At 44.3% G+C, this 14,673-nt stretch overlaps 1 protein-coding gene across 6 annotated transcripts in view; it reads left to right on the forward strand.

The window, feature by feature from the left end:
- Window positions 1-153: 153 nt before the first annotated feature.
- The window catches only part of aopep (aminopeptidase O (putative)), a 57,986-nt gene continuing 43,466 nt past the window's right edge, over window positions 154-14,673 (forward strand). For 5 of the 6 annotated variants that reach the window (XR_009714414.1, XR_009714415.1, XM_061278240.1 and 2 more), the window contains exons 1-5: window positions 154-1,152; window positions 1,406-1,575; window positions 1,825-2,041; window positions 2,818-3,052; window positions 3,515-3,639. Coding sequence is in view for 4 of the 6 variants with exons in the window: in XM_061278240.1 (XP_061134224.1) it covers window positions 512-1,152; window positions 1,406-1,575; window positions 1,825-2,041; window positions 2,818-3,052; window positions 3,515-3,639 (1,388 nt within the window). In the remaining 2 variants the exon portion in view is untranslated. The remainder of the gene's footprint in view (window positions 1,153-1,405; window positions 1,576-1,824; window positions 2,042-2,817; window positions 3,053-3,514; window positions 3,640-14,673) is intronic. The other variant, XM_061278241.1, reaches the window with a different exon arrangement.

The raw sequence follows: 14,673 nt of genomic DNA on the forward strand, positions 1-14,673 counted from the left end.
GAACTTAATTCGCAACATATAAGATATATGATATTCACACAGTAGATGATCATCGATTACACTCGTGTAACATGAAAAAGACCTGAGATGAGAAAAGAACTACATTTCCCTCCTGTCACTTTTGTTTGACGTCATCACATTTCGACAGCTTAGGCGGTCTCGTTTCGTGTATCGTTGAGGGGCGGTCAGGTCAGTCAGACTCAGTGGTATGTAGAAAGTGTTTCGTCAAGTCTTTCCATTCTCTTCTAAATTCTACCGCTATTGTTTTAACGTTCAGGACTGAAATAAAAATAAAAACGAGGTCATGTTAGTCGGACATCTTATCACGGCTCAAATTCAGTCTTGGTCTGTGAGCGCATGGAAAGCAAAGTTTATACACGACTTCGTATCACTGCACCTGAGTTAACTGTCCTGTCTGTCACTTTGTCTCGTTGGAATCCAAATGTTAGAGCTCAAGTTGTTACACTGTGACTCGAATGTTTGAACAGATATTCCTGGTATTTTATGTGACATGGAGGACCAAGAAGGGGACCTAAACCCGAATACAGACGACCTTCCACTTTGTGCCAATACCAGCCACATTCTAGTCAAGCACTATGCTCTTGACCTAGCTGTCTGTTTTGACAGGAAAGTCATTAGTGGTAGCGTGGTTCTGTTCCTGGAACCTACGATTTTTGGAGAATCCGTGGAACATGATGGGAACCAAACTGCATGGTTCAGAAACACTGAACAATGGCCAAGTGATTTTCCAGGTGTCAGGATGGCAGCTGATCCTATCAAGTCCTCATCCGAAGGTCATTTCATTTTAGTGCTGGACTGCTGTGACATCACTGTGTCAAAAGTGGAGCAAGTAGACGTCACCTCATTGTCGGACGCCTTTCCTGGCGTCGGACCCCCTGACCTTATCCAAAAGCTGCTCTCCATGCCTTCTGCTCAGTGGAGGAGGCAGCAGGAGCTCTTCTCAGCGTGCAGCCGTGCGCCTGGTCTTGACCAGGATGGTGGTGCTCTGCATTTTCACACTGGTTGCTGGAGTCTGCATGTGTGGAAGCCGGGGGTCTCCTCCCCACGGGAGTTCCCTCGGGCCGTCAGGATTTACTATGAGACAATGCCGACAGGGGGCTCGGTGAGGTGGACCAAAGACCAGGACGACAGGTGAGTCAAAGTAGGCAGTCTGATAATCCATTGTTTCCCAACTTTTATTTATTAGAAAAAAAATATGGCAAACCATAAAACAAAAACATCACTAAAAATATCGATGTGTCTCACAAGTTTTTTTTTATTTATTATTTTTTTTTTTTTATAAATATACTTACTTTTGCAGCGTTTTATTATTATTTTTTTACTCCAAATTGTACTAGTCTTTTCAGGTGTTTGAATTTGGTCTCCCATTCATTATTCATTCCAGGGCGTGTGTGTACACCGCCGGCTCGCCCATCAACAACCGAGCCCTCTTCCCTTGCCAGGAGCCGCCTGTTGCCATGTCAACGTGGCAGGCCCGAGTGCGGGCCCCCCACGACTGTGTGGTCTTGATGAGTGGGGAAGAGCAGGTTGTGCCTACTGAGAATGGGGACACAAGTATGATTTTTTTGTAACTCCTATGGGGTAAAGGGACCTAATGTTGTAATTTGTACACTTACGTATTTGCCTTTTTAAACATTTGTACTTGGAGAAGATGTATTTTGTTTTAGGTGGTGCATGGTGTAAAAGGTTTGACTGATCTGGAAAACATCTGTACTCAAACAATGAAAACATTCCTTTCTCCCTGATTTCTTGTCAACATAGCACGTAAGATATTTTACAAGCCTTTGTCTCCCGTCTCCACAGATTTGTTGCTGTGGAACTACTACGTTACGATGCCCATGCCGGCTTCCACCTTCACCTTGGCAGTAGGCCGCTGGCAACAAGTCCCCGCTCAGCTACTTCCCGCGTGCGTAATAGGGCGGAGCGAAAGGGCTGATGAGTTTGGGGAGTCCGCCCCAGTGTCCTCATGCGGAGGTTCAAGCCGCGAAATAGTAAAAGCCTCCAGGCTCCACACTGGCAGGTAGCGTGTTATTTTTTTGTACCGTTTGCTTTAAATTTTGGCAAGAGCTCCTCCTTTCCTGGCGTCATTAAACCGAGTCTGGTCAATGCACATTCCATGACAAACCTTTCCCTTTTCATTCCCCCCAAACATGGTGGGCTTTAGGGTGCAGCAGCTCTCGCTCAGCCTTTTCATGACAAACACATCAAAGCGCTGAGAATTCCGTCCTTTGGATTCAGCGCCCAGTAGAAATTATCCTTGGAGTGCAAACAAGTAAAGCAGACACACATTTTTATGGATAGAGGCTACAGTGAGGGACTGGCTTGCAGGGCCCTCTTGGCTTAGGGTCCCCACTCCTCAGCCCTGCTGCGTCTGCCAGTGATTTCCAGTAAGCCTCCTCCTCCCGCCCTGGTTTTCCTCCCGTGGCAGTCCAGCCGTAGCCTGCCGCCGGCCTCAGGAATCTCCCACTACAAGGCAGGCCTTTATTTTCAGTGAATGGCTGGAAGGAAACTTGGATGTGGCTCGAAAAGCCTCGGATACGGAGTCAGCGCTGGCTGGCCGTTGCGTTCAGAAAGAATACGATTGCAGAGTGACACCTTGATATTTTTAGGAGCGGTTTTGTCTATCGTCCATATTTCCACGACTTTCATTCCCACGCTTAGAACAAAGAGCTAGCACACATGGAAGGAGTATTATACCTCACGCACACTGCTTGCTCTCAATGGGAAAAGTCTATTAAAAGGCTGTTTTATTAACCTTGGATTAAACTTGTCTTTTCCTTTTCAATGCGTTCCAAGGGAAGAGCGGACCACCCGCTCGGCCTCGTCCTCTCAGCACGAGAGCGTTTCTGTGCTCGACCATTCAGCCATGTTGGATGACGGCTTCCCTTGTTCCCATGGCGACTACCCTTGCCGCCTCATCGAGCGCGCTTTCAAGTCCCAGCATGTGATCCCGCACCGCGTGTTTGCGCCCACCGGCCTACTGCACAAGGCTCAGGTTGGGACCGTTCACCCTTCAGATGATAACGCAATGGTACTTTGACTTAACGATTGAGTCACAATCAGTCGCGCCGTCGATTTGATTTTTCTCATGAGTGAGCTTTTTCCTCACCATGGTTCCAAAGAAAGTGAGTGCTGAGAAGATGCAGATGTTGCCTATTTTGCCCTCCCTGAGCATGACAGGTGTTTTGGCATGAAGCGGTCCTTCACAAAAAGAGACAAAGTGTGCTTGCTTCAAGTTGTTTATTCCGGTGTCCCAGTTGAATTTCCTGTTAAACTAAGCAAGAAAAAGGATGTATTAAACTTTTGTATTAAATACTTTCACGATTTTAGCTTTACTCATGCTTTACACAAATTATTTTGATGAAATAATTTGCCTATCAACAGAGGGGACCGGAATGAAGTGAGCACTCTGTCCTCCATTGTTGTCCTTTGTTTCCCGCTGTCTTTGTTGAATAAATGTTCTCAGTAAATGTATTTCATGTTGTCATCCCAGAGTCGAATCCTCGCCCTGTTGCCACGATGTTTAGCCGCGGCCCAGGCAATTCTGGGAGTTCATCCCTTCCCGCGCCTTGATGTCCTCATCGTGCCAGCGGGGTTTTCCAGTCTGGGCATGGCCAGGTATGAACACGCGCTCAGGGCGGACACAGAGAAACGGTTAGTTACTTTCTGGTAGGACCGGGTCGTGGCTGTGGTCAAAAAAGCAAATATAGACCGACTCCGTTCATTAGAAATCGTTGTACTGTATGTATTCACTGGAGCATTAGTCAAGCTGGACGTATAAATCCTCAGATGATATGTTTTGAGGTGTTTTAGCCTTTTTGGACGACGCAAGCTATAATTTGCGTATTGCAACGAAAACATTGAGTTTGGCTGCCATGCTGTTGACACTTTAATCTGCGGCCTGGGCTCCACTTCACTTGTTTCTGGAGTGTGATTCATGGCTGGATTTTGCACGGAACCCTCCCCTCAGCCTTCTTTTAGAGGTCCTCGCAGAATTGAAGGGTCCAAGCGTAACTCCCCATTAGTTATCTCCGCTTATGAAATGTGGCCTTCATCTCCTTTCCTTAAAAATTGTACTTGGGCCTACCTCATCTTCCCTACACATCCCACATCTGCAAAAAGCTCTCATCCTGAGCTCAATTCCCCTCAATCCCCCCCTTCTGCACTCCTCAGCAGTGGTTCAGGTGGTCTCCAGGCTCTCCTGTCTAGCAGCCAGCTATGTGTTGATGTGTTTGCGTGCAATGTAAGCCGAGGTCTGCTTGTTGATATGTGGGGGCAGAGATGTGGCAAGGCTTCTTCACGGTCCTCCGCAAAGTAGATAAATCTGCTTTTATGCAGATCTTTGTAACGACTTGAACGTACCATGTCCTCTTCACCTTCTACCTACTCTGTTTTCTCGCACTTCTTTTATATGGAAACATTGCAAACTGGACTTTTTCAAAACCTTTTTTGGCATAAATTTTTGATATCTTATTATATTGTATTTAAACTTTTAAGTTGTTTTTTAAAAACTTTTTTAAGACAAAAAATCTGTATTTTATCATCCTAATGTTCAGCCTTTTTTTTAATATTAACATTTGTTAGTCTGTTAAATAAAACCATAAATGGTATCTTTTTATCAAGATGATACTCATTTTATAATGCTGAAATGAAAATGACATTAAATCAACATTCATATCAGAAAAAAACATAATTATTATATTTTTTAAATGTGCTGGCATTGAGCCAAATAAATAAATAAATAAATAAATAAATAAATAAATAAATAAATAAATAAATAAATAAATAAATAAATAAATAAATAAATAAATAAATAAATAAATAAATAAATAAATAAATAAATAAATAAATAAATAACATGTTGATTAAATTAGACGTCAACGGATTAGGTTGTCGACATAATCGTGACTAGTCTAATCTCGGCTGCCCAAGTGTTCAGTCAACGTTGTCCGTGTCTCTTGTTATTTTATTCCCTCGCAAGACTGGACGTGAGCTCATCGCCGCAAATGCCTGCTCCGTGCGTCACGGCCCCAGATTAGCTTCTCTCGCAAACATTTGGACAGCGTCGGGGTCGCTGCCTGGGCCACTTCTCAACTTTGCACATTTATTGCAGCAAATGTTCCCCCTCAATGCCCTTTGATCTTGATCCCTTGGTCTTGTAAAAATCTTTTCCTGTGCTGCATTTATTTTTTGAAAGCACATCAAGTTTTAACACACAGGCTGCTCTTCTGCGGCTTTTGCCCGATAGATGTTTTCAGTTCCTCAAGAGGATACTTTCATACCGCATTTCTGCAAATAGTGGCCTCCACTTTAATAGGTGTCTCTGTTGAGGCAAAATAAACACCTCACCCCAAATAGGTGCCTCGGGGAAATATTGTGGTCATACTTCAATTGTGAGATTTCATTGTTGAACCCATTTGAACTCTTTTGCTAACTAAAATGGCTACATCGCCTGTTGTTTTTCTGGCCATTTGCGTTCCACTCACATCTGTGCTTACTCTGCACTGCACCTAGTGGTTAGAACATCTGTCTCCCAGTGCTGAGGTTCTGGGTTCAAATCTCTGTCTTTTAAACACATTCCCTTTGTTTGTGTGGATTTTCTCCATCTATTTTGACTTCCTCCTGCAGTTAAAAAAAAAAAAAAAAAAAAAAAGTACATTCAATGAAATTTGACCCCAAGCCTGACAACTCCAAGGCAGACGTACTCGCCACTTGTCCACCATACATGAAGCCCTATTATTTATCTGTCGATAAATGTATTTCAACTAATAAAACGTGGCTTCATCCCTATAGTTTCCCTACTTTTAAACTCCTCATCTGTAATAGGTGCCCGATAAATAAACAGCACTTCCCACTTATGAGGAAATATGGTACTCCCCGCCCTTGTCTGTCTGCTAAAAATTAACTCACTACCGGGGAACAAGATTTAAGGACTTCATTAAGCTTGAGACAACACTTGCATTGACTCCCTATAAAACTCGACATGGGTCTCAGCTCGGTCATCTAACTTGAATCCTCCCTTCGTCGCGGGTGGTTTGGGTCCCAAGTTGCCCACGCACGTCACAGCGGGGAGTTGTGCATTCGGATGGTGGGGAGGTCAACCAAAATGGAAGATTGAGACTGAGATGAGACACTGAGGCGGTGTTCGCAACAGGCCGGCGGACCCCCGGGATGTGGGAGAGGATGTGCGGATTATTCCCAGCAACAAAAGCCATTAGCCTCTGGAAGGACTTCAGAGACGAGCGCTATTTAATCTTGAAATTGGGAGGCATGTGGGAACATCTTGGGAATGGGCCAAGTGCCGATTTTGTGCAGTGGCCCGGTGGAACCAGCAGGAATGGAGGGCCCTGTGGCAGGCAGGCATGAAGCTGTTGGACTGTGATCCAGAGGAAAGGGAGAGGTGGAGGATTCACAGTGGTGTGAAGTTTCTATACCCAGATACACAGTGGGGGGGCAGGAAACGCAAGATTAAGAAGTCAAGTAAGGGCAGGTCTGCATTCGGAGACTGCCACGCTGTGTAGTCTCAGCACACACACAATTATGTGTGAATATGGCTTACACAAATATAGGCATGACGCCAGTCAGCACTTGATGGAGTTTACCAATTCTAGGCGCTTTTATATAACTATGAGAACCAAGTATAAGAGAATAAGCCTCGTGTTGTTTGGCTAAAGAAATTCTTTTCGTCAACGTTTTTCTCTGAGGAAGACAAATTGACACCGGAAAAAGGAGCACAAATAGAGAGATGGCTTGGGTAGAAAGGAAGTTTCAAATTCTTGCTAAGAGACAAAAGGGGCCTTGAAAGAAACAATTCTTTTTCCCCTCCCGCCGTATCCTAATAACTCATACTTGGAGCTGGGTACTGATCTTTTCTCGGTACTGACCTAATTGGGTCGGCGCTACTGAACACCGATTCCGATGAAATCAACTGGAACTGTGTTTCAAAGTTTCTTTCTTGGCCGTACGGCAGTGGAAGAGTTGGCATTTTGCGTGGAGAGTGCACACCAGCGTAATGACGTCACCGACTCATAAAAGCCGCTCTAAAAATACATTTCCTGATTTTAAACGCAACCACATGTGCAGTCGCGCGCGCACAAATACACTACATGAAGTATATTGGACCAGTGCTGACGTTTTTTGTGGCAATCTGATGTCCTGTGGCACTAAGCTCCCTCTTTTGGTTCAGTGCTGTTGCTATGACAGACATCTGGTCTGGGGGAGGAGACCCACGATTGTCAATGGCGCTGTAGTTGCAGCTGTATGTGTATGCTCCACTGCGTTGGTCATCTCGAGAACACCACATACTATCTCTTCGTTGCATCGTTACGTCATTTGCCTCCGAATGGGAATGACAGGAAGGGCACCGCGTTTCCTCTGCCCTCTTAAAAGTCGAGGTCTGTACCTGCTGGACTTGTCAAACCCATCAGAAATGAGCTTAGCTTCGTAGCAAGGGCAAATGAGGGCATGCTAAGAAAGTGGTAATCCCAGCCGCCGAAAAAACATTTGTCGTGAAACGACACGAGTTTCGAAATGGACCTTTTTTTAGTGCCATGAGCAATGAGGGTGTTACGCTTCACTGCTGACACACGGATTCCTGTGCTTGTCTCGGTATGAATGGATCCATTGTTCGTGTAATGGTCACGATACGTGTTGTGGAATGATGTCACACAAACACACATATGTCATTGTCATGTTGTTTTCCAGCAGGCAAACGTGAGATGACCCTACATTCTTGATAGTGGACTCTGATAAGCCTGTGTGTCTGTGTGTGTCTGACATCCATTGCAAAAACAGTTTTCAGACCTCATTGGATAAATTCCTAATCCTCTTTTTTTTTTTTTTTATTGATTCCTTTTAAGCCTTTTAGCTGATAGGTGGCTGTCTGAACAAAATTGGGTAAAAAGGATCACGGACCTTCTGCTTGCAGTGCAGTGGCCATATAGCTGTCATAGTGGGCGAATTATACCACGGTGTATACCTCTTGACCTTACTAAGTGGCACCGAAGGATTTTCAGCTTGACTTCAGTTGACTACATCCCATGTTTATGGTCTTACAGGAAGTAACATCGGTCCCATTTAGGAGGAAGTTACTCGCCGGGCTGCCTGAGGCTCTGGGCACCCTGCTGGACGCTATCCAGCTGCCACGATGCCCTTTAGTGCAGCGGCACCTTTTTAAACTTTTATTGGACTGAGCCCATGATTGCGTGATTTTTGTGGTCGGCCACTAATTACAAGATTGGTGCTTTTAGTACCGGCTCGTGAGCTAGCCTAAGCGAACGTTTACATATAGAAAATCCATGAAATTGACATAATTTGCCTACGCCAAAGCGCGCTGGATTAAAAGATGTAACACCTACGTGTAAGAACAAATGTACAAAACAATTTCATCAAAGGCACACGCCATCAAACACAGTTTCTCACCATATTTGATCCTTTCGCCCTTACACGAGTCGCAATTTAGCGCCGTGACTTCCAATCGGTGTACAATAATAAGTAGCTGTGCACCATTGATGAGTAAATTGAGCCAAGATCAAGATTTTGCAAATTAATAAGGGTTGGGAAACTTGGGAAAATTTAGGGTACCCTACTTTTATTTTGAACCTCTAAAATGAATAAATAAAGTAACTCTATTATCAAACCTCTAAATCTGTGTTCAATGACCCTACCTCGACAGTTTCATTTCCGTCAATTTCAAACACACTTGGTTAGTCACGTCCATTTAAAGCGCAAATAACAGCTAAAAGCCGCTGTTCTTTGTCCTTCAGCTATTCCCCCTCGTCTTGTCCTCCTCTCTCTTGTTTATCGCATCTCAAAGGATTTCCTGCTTTTCTGCTCTCCTCTCCGACTCGATCCGTGCCGTAACTCTAGAAGTGTGCGAAGGAGTCTTTGCTTTTCAGGAGCGACTTGGGAGGTATTGTGAGAGGAAGGTGTGATTTTTTTTTTTCCTTCTTTTTTTGTATAGGGAGGGCGACATCTGTTAATCAAGTAGTTAAGGATGAGCAGTTTTTTTTTTTTCCTTCCCGCCTTAAGTGGATGTCCTCCGTTTCTGTAGGGCCATAGAGGCACCGTGACGGGGTGAAAAGGAAAGTCCGCATGCTTGCACAGGCACAGAGGATGGAGGAGTGCCCTGTGCACACTTTAATGTGATTACAAGTAATTAAGACTTTTTGGAAGAGCGTTTTTATTCCTGGAACCTTTCTTCCCAGCTCACAAATCCAAAGTGTTGGCACTCCATTCTTTCTCCAACCTCTCGGTAGCTCGGCATTGTCTACTCTACATGCAGCTTTGGCTGCTCTTGACACTTGGATGCCTACTTTGAAAGCGTATCACTTGCTTGAAATCCAGACTTGGGCCCACTGCTCCATTTTATTAATAAATTTAGGAATGGTAATGAAATATAGTCTTTCATTTCATGTTATCATTAAGAATAATCCATCAAGATGCAGTATATATTTTTCCCGGGTTATAAAATTACGTATATCAAGATATAGTTTTTTTTCTTTTTCCATTTCTGTTGCTTGCTAAAGGCACTGTGATCTTTCTGCTGTCCTGAGGAACACAAGGCCCAGATCCATCATCTTGGCATTTTTTTTTTATCCAGCATTTCCCTGCGCTTTCAATAGACCGGCACTTTTCATATGCAATAAAGTTTTACCTCCACTTGAAGCTTCAAGCCGGGCAATTTTACTCCAGTTGACAGGCGCGGCTGACACACTCTGTCGTGAAAAAGTGTGAATATTTCTCTGCGGCAAGAATCAACGAAGGATTTATTTTTGATAGTTTAAGGATTTTACGAGCAACTGTAAAAATGTATTTGCGGCATTACTCAAAATTATAGCCACTCTCGAATCTCCCGCCTCCTTTTTCCCCTGGAGGTGACATCGTCTCTACGCCCCCGTTGTGATCAATGATCGGATAACCGAGATGTGTTGCATCGAACTGCCCTCAGATACGAACCTGCCGGCAACAGCTGGCATATAGTGCCACAAGTAAAACAGTAAAGCAGACACACTGTGCTATAACTCTGGATTAAAGGCCACGGCAAGACAGGCCTGTCCCTGCTCACCCATTCCCCTAACTAATGGATGAGTCCACAGAACCCATTGCAAGAAGTGATGGATGGATCCATTGTGCAGCGTAGGGGACACGGCTGCTCTTCATGCGTATCCTCAGCTTTCTGTCTGTGTGTGTGTTTGTGTGGAACCTTGAGGCTGAGGGTAATTTCATCTGTCTGTGCAAAGCCAGACGCTTTAATGGGCGTGGGACCTCTGCGAAACAAAGTGCTGCAAAAAGCTATGCTGTAATATTTTCCTCTTCCCTCACGTTGCGCAGAGCCTCGGGGAGAAAGCTGCGCTCCGAGTCCTCTGTACGATGCACGTCTTGCATTCTGTACTGAGGGGACGAAATCTGAGACATGAAGTTTTTATTTTATAGATGGCAATTAGAAATGGGCTCTTTTTATTTTTGTGGTGTAAGCATATGTAGTCACATGGCACACATAGTCATTGTCATGCTTTTTTCTTGTTGTATAATTAAAGTCGAGGAGTGTTTTACTCTAATCGCGCCCTTGGGAAAAGGAGCTATGAAGCGTGATTCTGCCACCACCATGCTTCAGTATCTATGGCATCCTTTAGTTAATGAGCAGTGTCTGTGCCAAACATACCTTTTGGAATGCAGTTGGCTCCCTAGCAGAGTCACTGACCAGTGTGCCCCTCTCCCCATCAATTTTGGAATTTTGCTGCAAGAAATACCTGTGACACAAACATACTCAACTGGCCGGGCCCGCGACAGTTTTTTTTTGTTCTTTTTCAAAAAAAAAAAAAAGAAATTGTGCGGAATCAGTGGGGTTAAAAAAATAGCAACACTAGATTAGGTAGTTACGTTGTTAGGTAGATGGATAGAAAATAACATCTGTATGACTGCACAGTTTCCATGGCAAAACCTGGCCTTTTTTCCACAGCATATCGGCACCATGTTAGTCTGTGCAGCAGTTATAACCATATTGCTTTGCTAATGTGCAGTTATGAGCTGAATATAACACCTAACTTTTATGATGATTTTTTTGTTTTTACGATTTCCTTCTATATTCTGGAGATGATGCGGCGCTTTCACAGTCTGTCACCTCAGAACCTTGTTCTCTGGCGTTGCATAGCAAAGGAACAACATTCCCTTTATCACCTACCATTAGAAATGTGTTTTCCGCCTGAACCTTTTCACTGAGGCATCGGTGGAAGCCAAATGGGGGGGGATCTTTCGTGCTGTGCGATGGCTGATTGTTTTGCATGCAAATGCGTACATGAAGGCAAGACGATGTGTGTCATGTTCAACGCTGACAAACTGATACGTGTCGAAGCCAGGTAAACTGAAATTTGACTTCCTAAAATGTGATTCATGTTTATTGCATGACCTGGCACAATTTACTACTACCTTATGTTCCAGGATGCTGTTTGACTTTAGGTTTCTTAGAATTTTGACGCCGTTTTCCCAACAGCAAACGATGGTGCAGTCAATATATTTATTTATTTTATTGATCTATTTATTTATTTGTTTATATTTTACTTTATTTATTTGTTTTTATTTTATTTTATTTTGGAGCAGTCAACATTTTAAGCGAATTCAGAGATTTCTTTGGTCTAAATGTCTAATGCATTGTACTTAACTGAAAAGAACTGCCGAAGACGTGTTTACAGTGATCATTTTCCGAATATTTATGAGAACTAACTACGTCTTCTCATAAATGAATACAATTAATTATTAATCGTATGTTATAAGTGGATCTAACTAGCCCATGCAGCCATTGACACCTGAGTATGATATCGTGTGTTGTTACAGCTGCCTCCTTGATACCAACAGGAGATGCGTTCATTCGAAACGTCTTTAAATGAAATAGATATGCAAAAGAGCGTGAAAGCACATAACCAATTCGCTTAGATCAGTGACATGAACAAACCCTAAAGTATGGCCCCCACACCGGCTCATAAATATCCTCTGATAATGGAGCGTGCCGCGAGTGACAAGCAGTCATTTAGGGCAGGCAGTCGTTTAACAGATGTGTTGTCCTGTCGCAGCATCTACGTGACTCGCCGGCAGAAACGGCGGCGGGCGACACAATCGGAGCAGATGGCCAGCTCGCCAGTCTGAGTGTTTGTAATGTTTGAAATCTATGCCGTAGCATCGCTACCAACACGCACACACGCACACACATATATAATAAGCACAAACGCGTAAAATCACCGACATTCCTCTGGCATGACATCAGATTTTGGACTACACTAGGAATGAATGGCACAGAATTGTTTTATTGTTAGGAGAGGACAGCTCAGCTATCACTGTTCTGCTGATATGGATCAAAAGTGACTTTACCCAAGTGTGTGTGTGTGTGTGTGTGTGTGTGGAGGGGGGGTCATGTCAGGTCTTGTTTTTTTCCTTCAGAAAGCCTACATAGGGCACGCTTGGCCTCATCAGTTTATGACTCGTGTAGATGCCGTCCATGTGATACAAAGTGGAACTTCCACATGACAGCAACCAAAACTACAGTCTAACTTAACACCAATTTACGTATGTCACTATGAAATATTTCTATTTAGAAAAAAAATGTGCAGCAGATGATCCGTTTTGTGATAGCTGCTATTTATTTCCAGACTTGACTGCGATACAATCTTTGTGATTGGGGCATCTCTCTGGGGACTCTGGTCTGGCCTCTGTGCTCATGTGATCTGGCCCTACATGGACTGGCATTTGGCCTGGCCCTGTGGGGAGTGGGGGGGGGGGGGGGGGGGCACTGTCTGAGAAGTACAGAGCTGATCTGCAGCCAGCCTGGAATTCCAGACATTGGGAGTCAGACTTGTTAAAAAAAGGATGAAGGCTGGTAGGAGTTTGGTCAAATAGGCTCTAGTCTCAAAAATAGCCCACTGACTTTGTCCAAGAAGGAAGGGGGGGGAGGGGAGACAAAGTTTATTCCCGTCGGCTGACATTAGGAACGGGCGACCTTTCCGTTGATAGAAAAGAATAGACAACAACGTACTTTGTGCGAATGTCATCTTTCATGTGGCTTTTGTCCATCGCTGTACTTCCTTCCCCTCTCACTGAAAGGTTCATGTTTGCATGTTTCTATAATGAATCTACAGTATTTCCTCCTGTAGTGGCCGGGGTTATTCTTATCTGGGCTAAAGTGTTATTTGGTGGGAAATATTCATATGTACCGGTGTATTTTTCCCGTATTCATATTTTTGGCTTAAATCTATCCATCAATTTTGAATTTAGTGATTAAAACCCCGAACCTCATCTAATTACGGAGCAGATATGCTTACCCTTACGTCCAACGTGTACTGTGCTGCATAAAAGAAATTGTACTAATATTTTGGAAAGGTGGATTACACATTGCTCGATCACCGGTCTCTCGCTCTCGCTCTCGCTCTCTCTCGCTCTCTCTCTCTCTCGCTCTCTCTCGCTCTCTCTCTCTCTCGCTCTCTCTCTCGCTCTCTCTCGCTCTCTCTCGCTCTCTCTCGCTCTCTCTCGCTCTCTCTCGCTCTCTCTCTCTCTCTCTCTCTCTCTCTCTCTCTCTCCGTCTTTCTTCATCTTTCTTGAATCGCCTGTCTGATATGGTTCTTTCAGAGCTTCATTTTGTTTTCCTACCATCTTACCGTCTCCCCAGAATCACTCCCTATTTTTCAAACTATCTTTGCATGTTATCTTTTTCTTTCTCACCCACTTGTTTACCCATACAGTATCCATACTGCGTGTTTATCAACATCATCATTTTCTCTCCCTGGGATGTTTTAGTAGTGTCCCTGCTATGAGTCGAGCTGAGGATGTCAATTACAGGACTATGATAGGGCTCTTCTTGCATTATGCATGGCAGTGTCCCACTGGGGAATAAATGGCCTACAGCCAGGGATGATGGATGGAGGGATGAATAATGGATGGAGAGATGGAGGAACGTAACGCTATTGCAATCTGTGTCCCGCTAAATTGAAGACTTGCCCTGGCACCCACCTGACGCTCAGGGCCGTCCGTCTCACCCAGGGTGAGTGGCGGTCGCCCCGTTGTCACATGAAAGGCCACGAGTGGGCTTTAATCGGTCTTTAAGACCCGTTTGGGTTATATGTACTACTTGAGGTATTTGCTTTAATTATCCAATCTTTAGACCACCTTTCAACTTGATTCACTTGGACTTGGATTTGTAGGCCAGCAAACATTTTTAGGTCACCCTGCGATGTATCGCCCAGCTTTAATGCAGGAAATTCTAAAGTTCCAATTTCGTATCGTTGTTTGGTTTTGAGAGTCCAGAACTCGGGGACAGCTGGGATATGCAGGTCATTTTTTTGTAGTCATGCCAGACATACATTTCAAAGGAATTATTAAATGGCATGAAGGTGCTTTGAAGGCTTACTTAATATTCACATCTATTGTGAACGCAGGTGTGCAAGTCTGCTTTTCTGCGTTTCTGCAAGTCTACCCATGCGGGTAGCCTCCACGGGTCCCCCGTGCCAACTATTGTCAGTCAGTGTACCAACGAACGTGAAAGATGCCGTTGTTTGGTGTCCCCGGCCGTGGTGGGATGACACCGTTTGTCACCGTGGTGATGGATTCCGCCTCCCTCCGAGGAGCGTGTGCAAACGGCGTCGCTGAAAGGCTGTCTTTGTGTTTTCA

The sequence above is a fragment of the Syngnathus typhle genome, linkage group LG5, assembly GCF_033458585.1.
Source record: "Syngnathus typhle isolate RoL2023-S1 ecotype Sweden linkage group LG5, RoL_Styp_1.0, whole genome shotgun sequence".
Taxonomy (NCBI): domain Eukaryota; kingdom Metazoa; phylum Chordata; class Actinopteri; order Syngnathiformes; family Syngnathidae; genus Syngnathus; species Syngnathus typhle.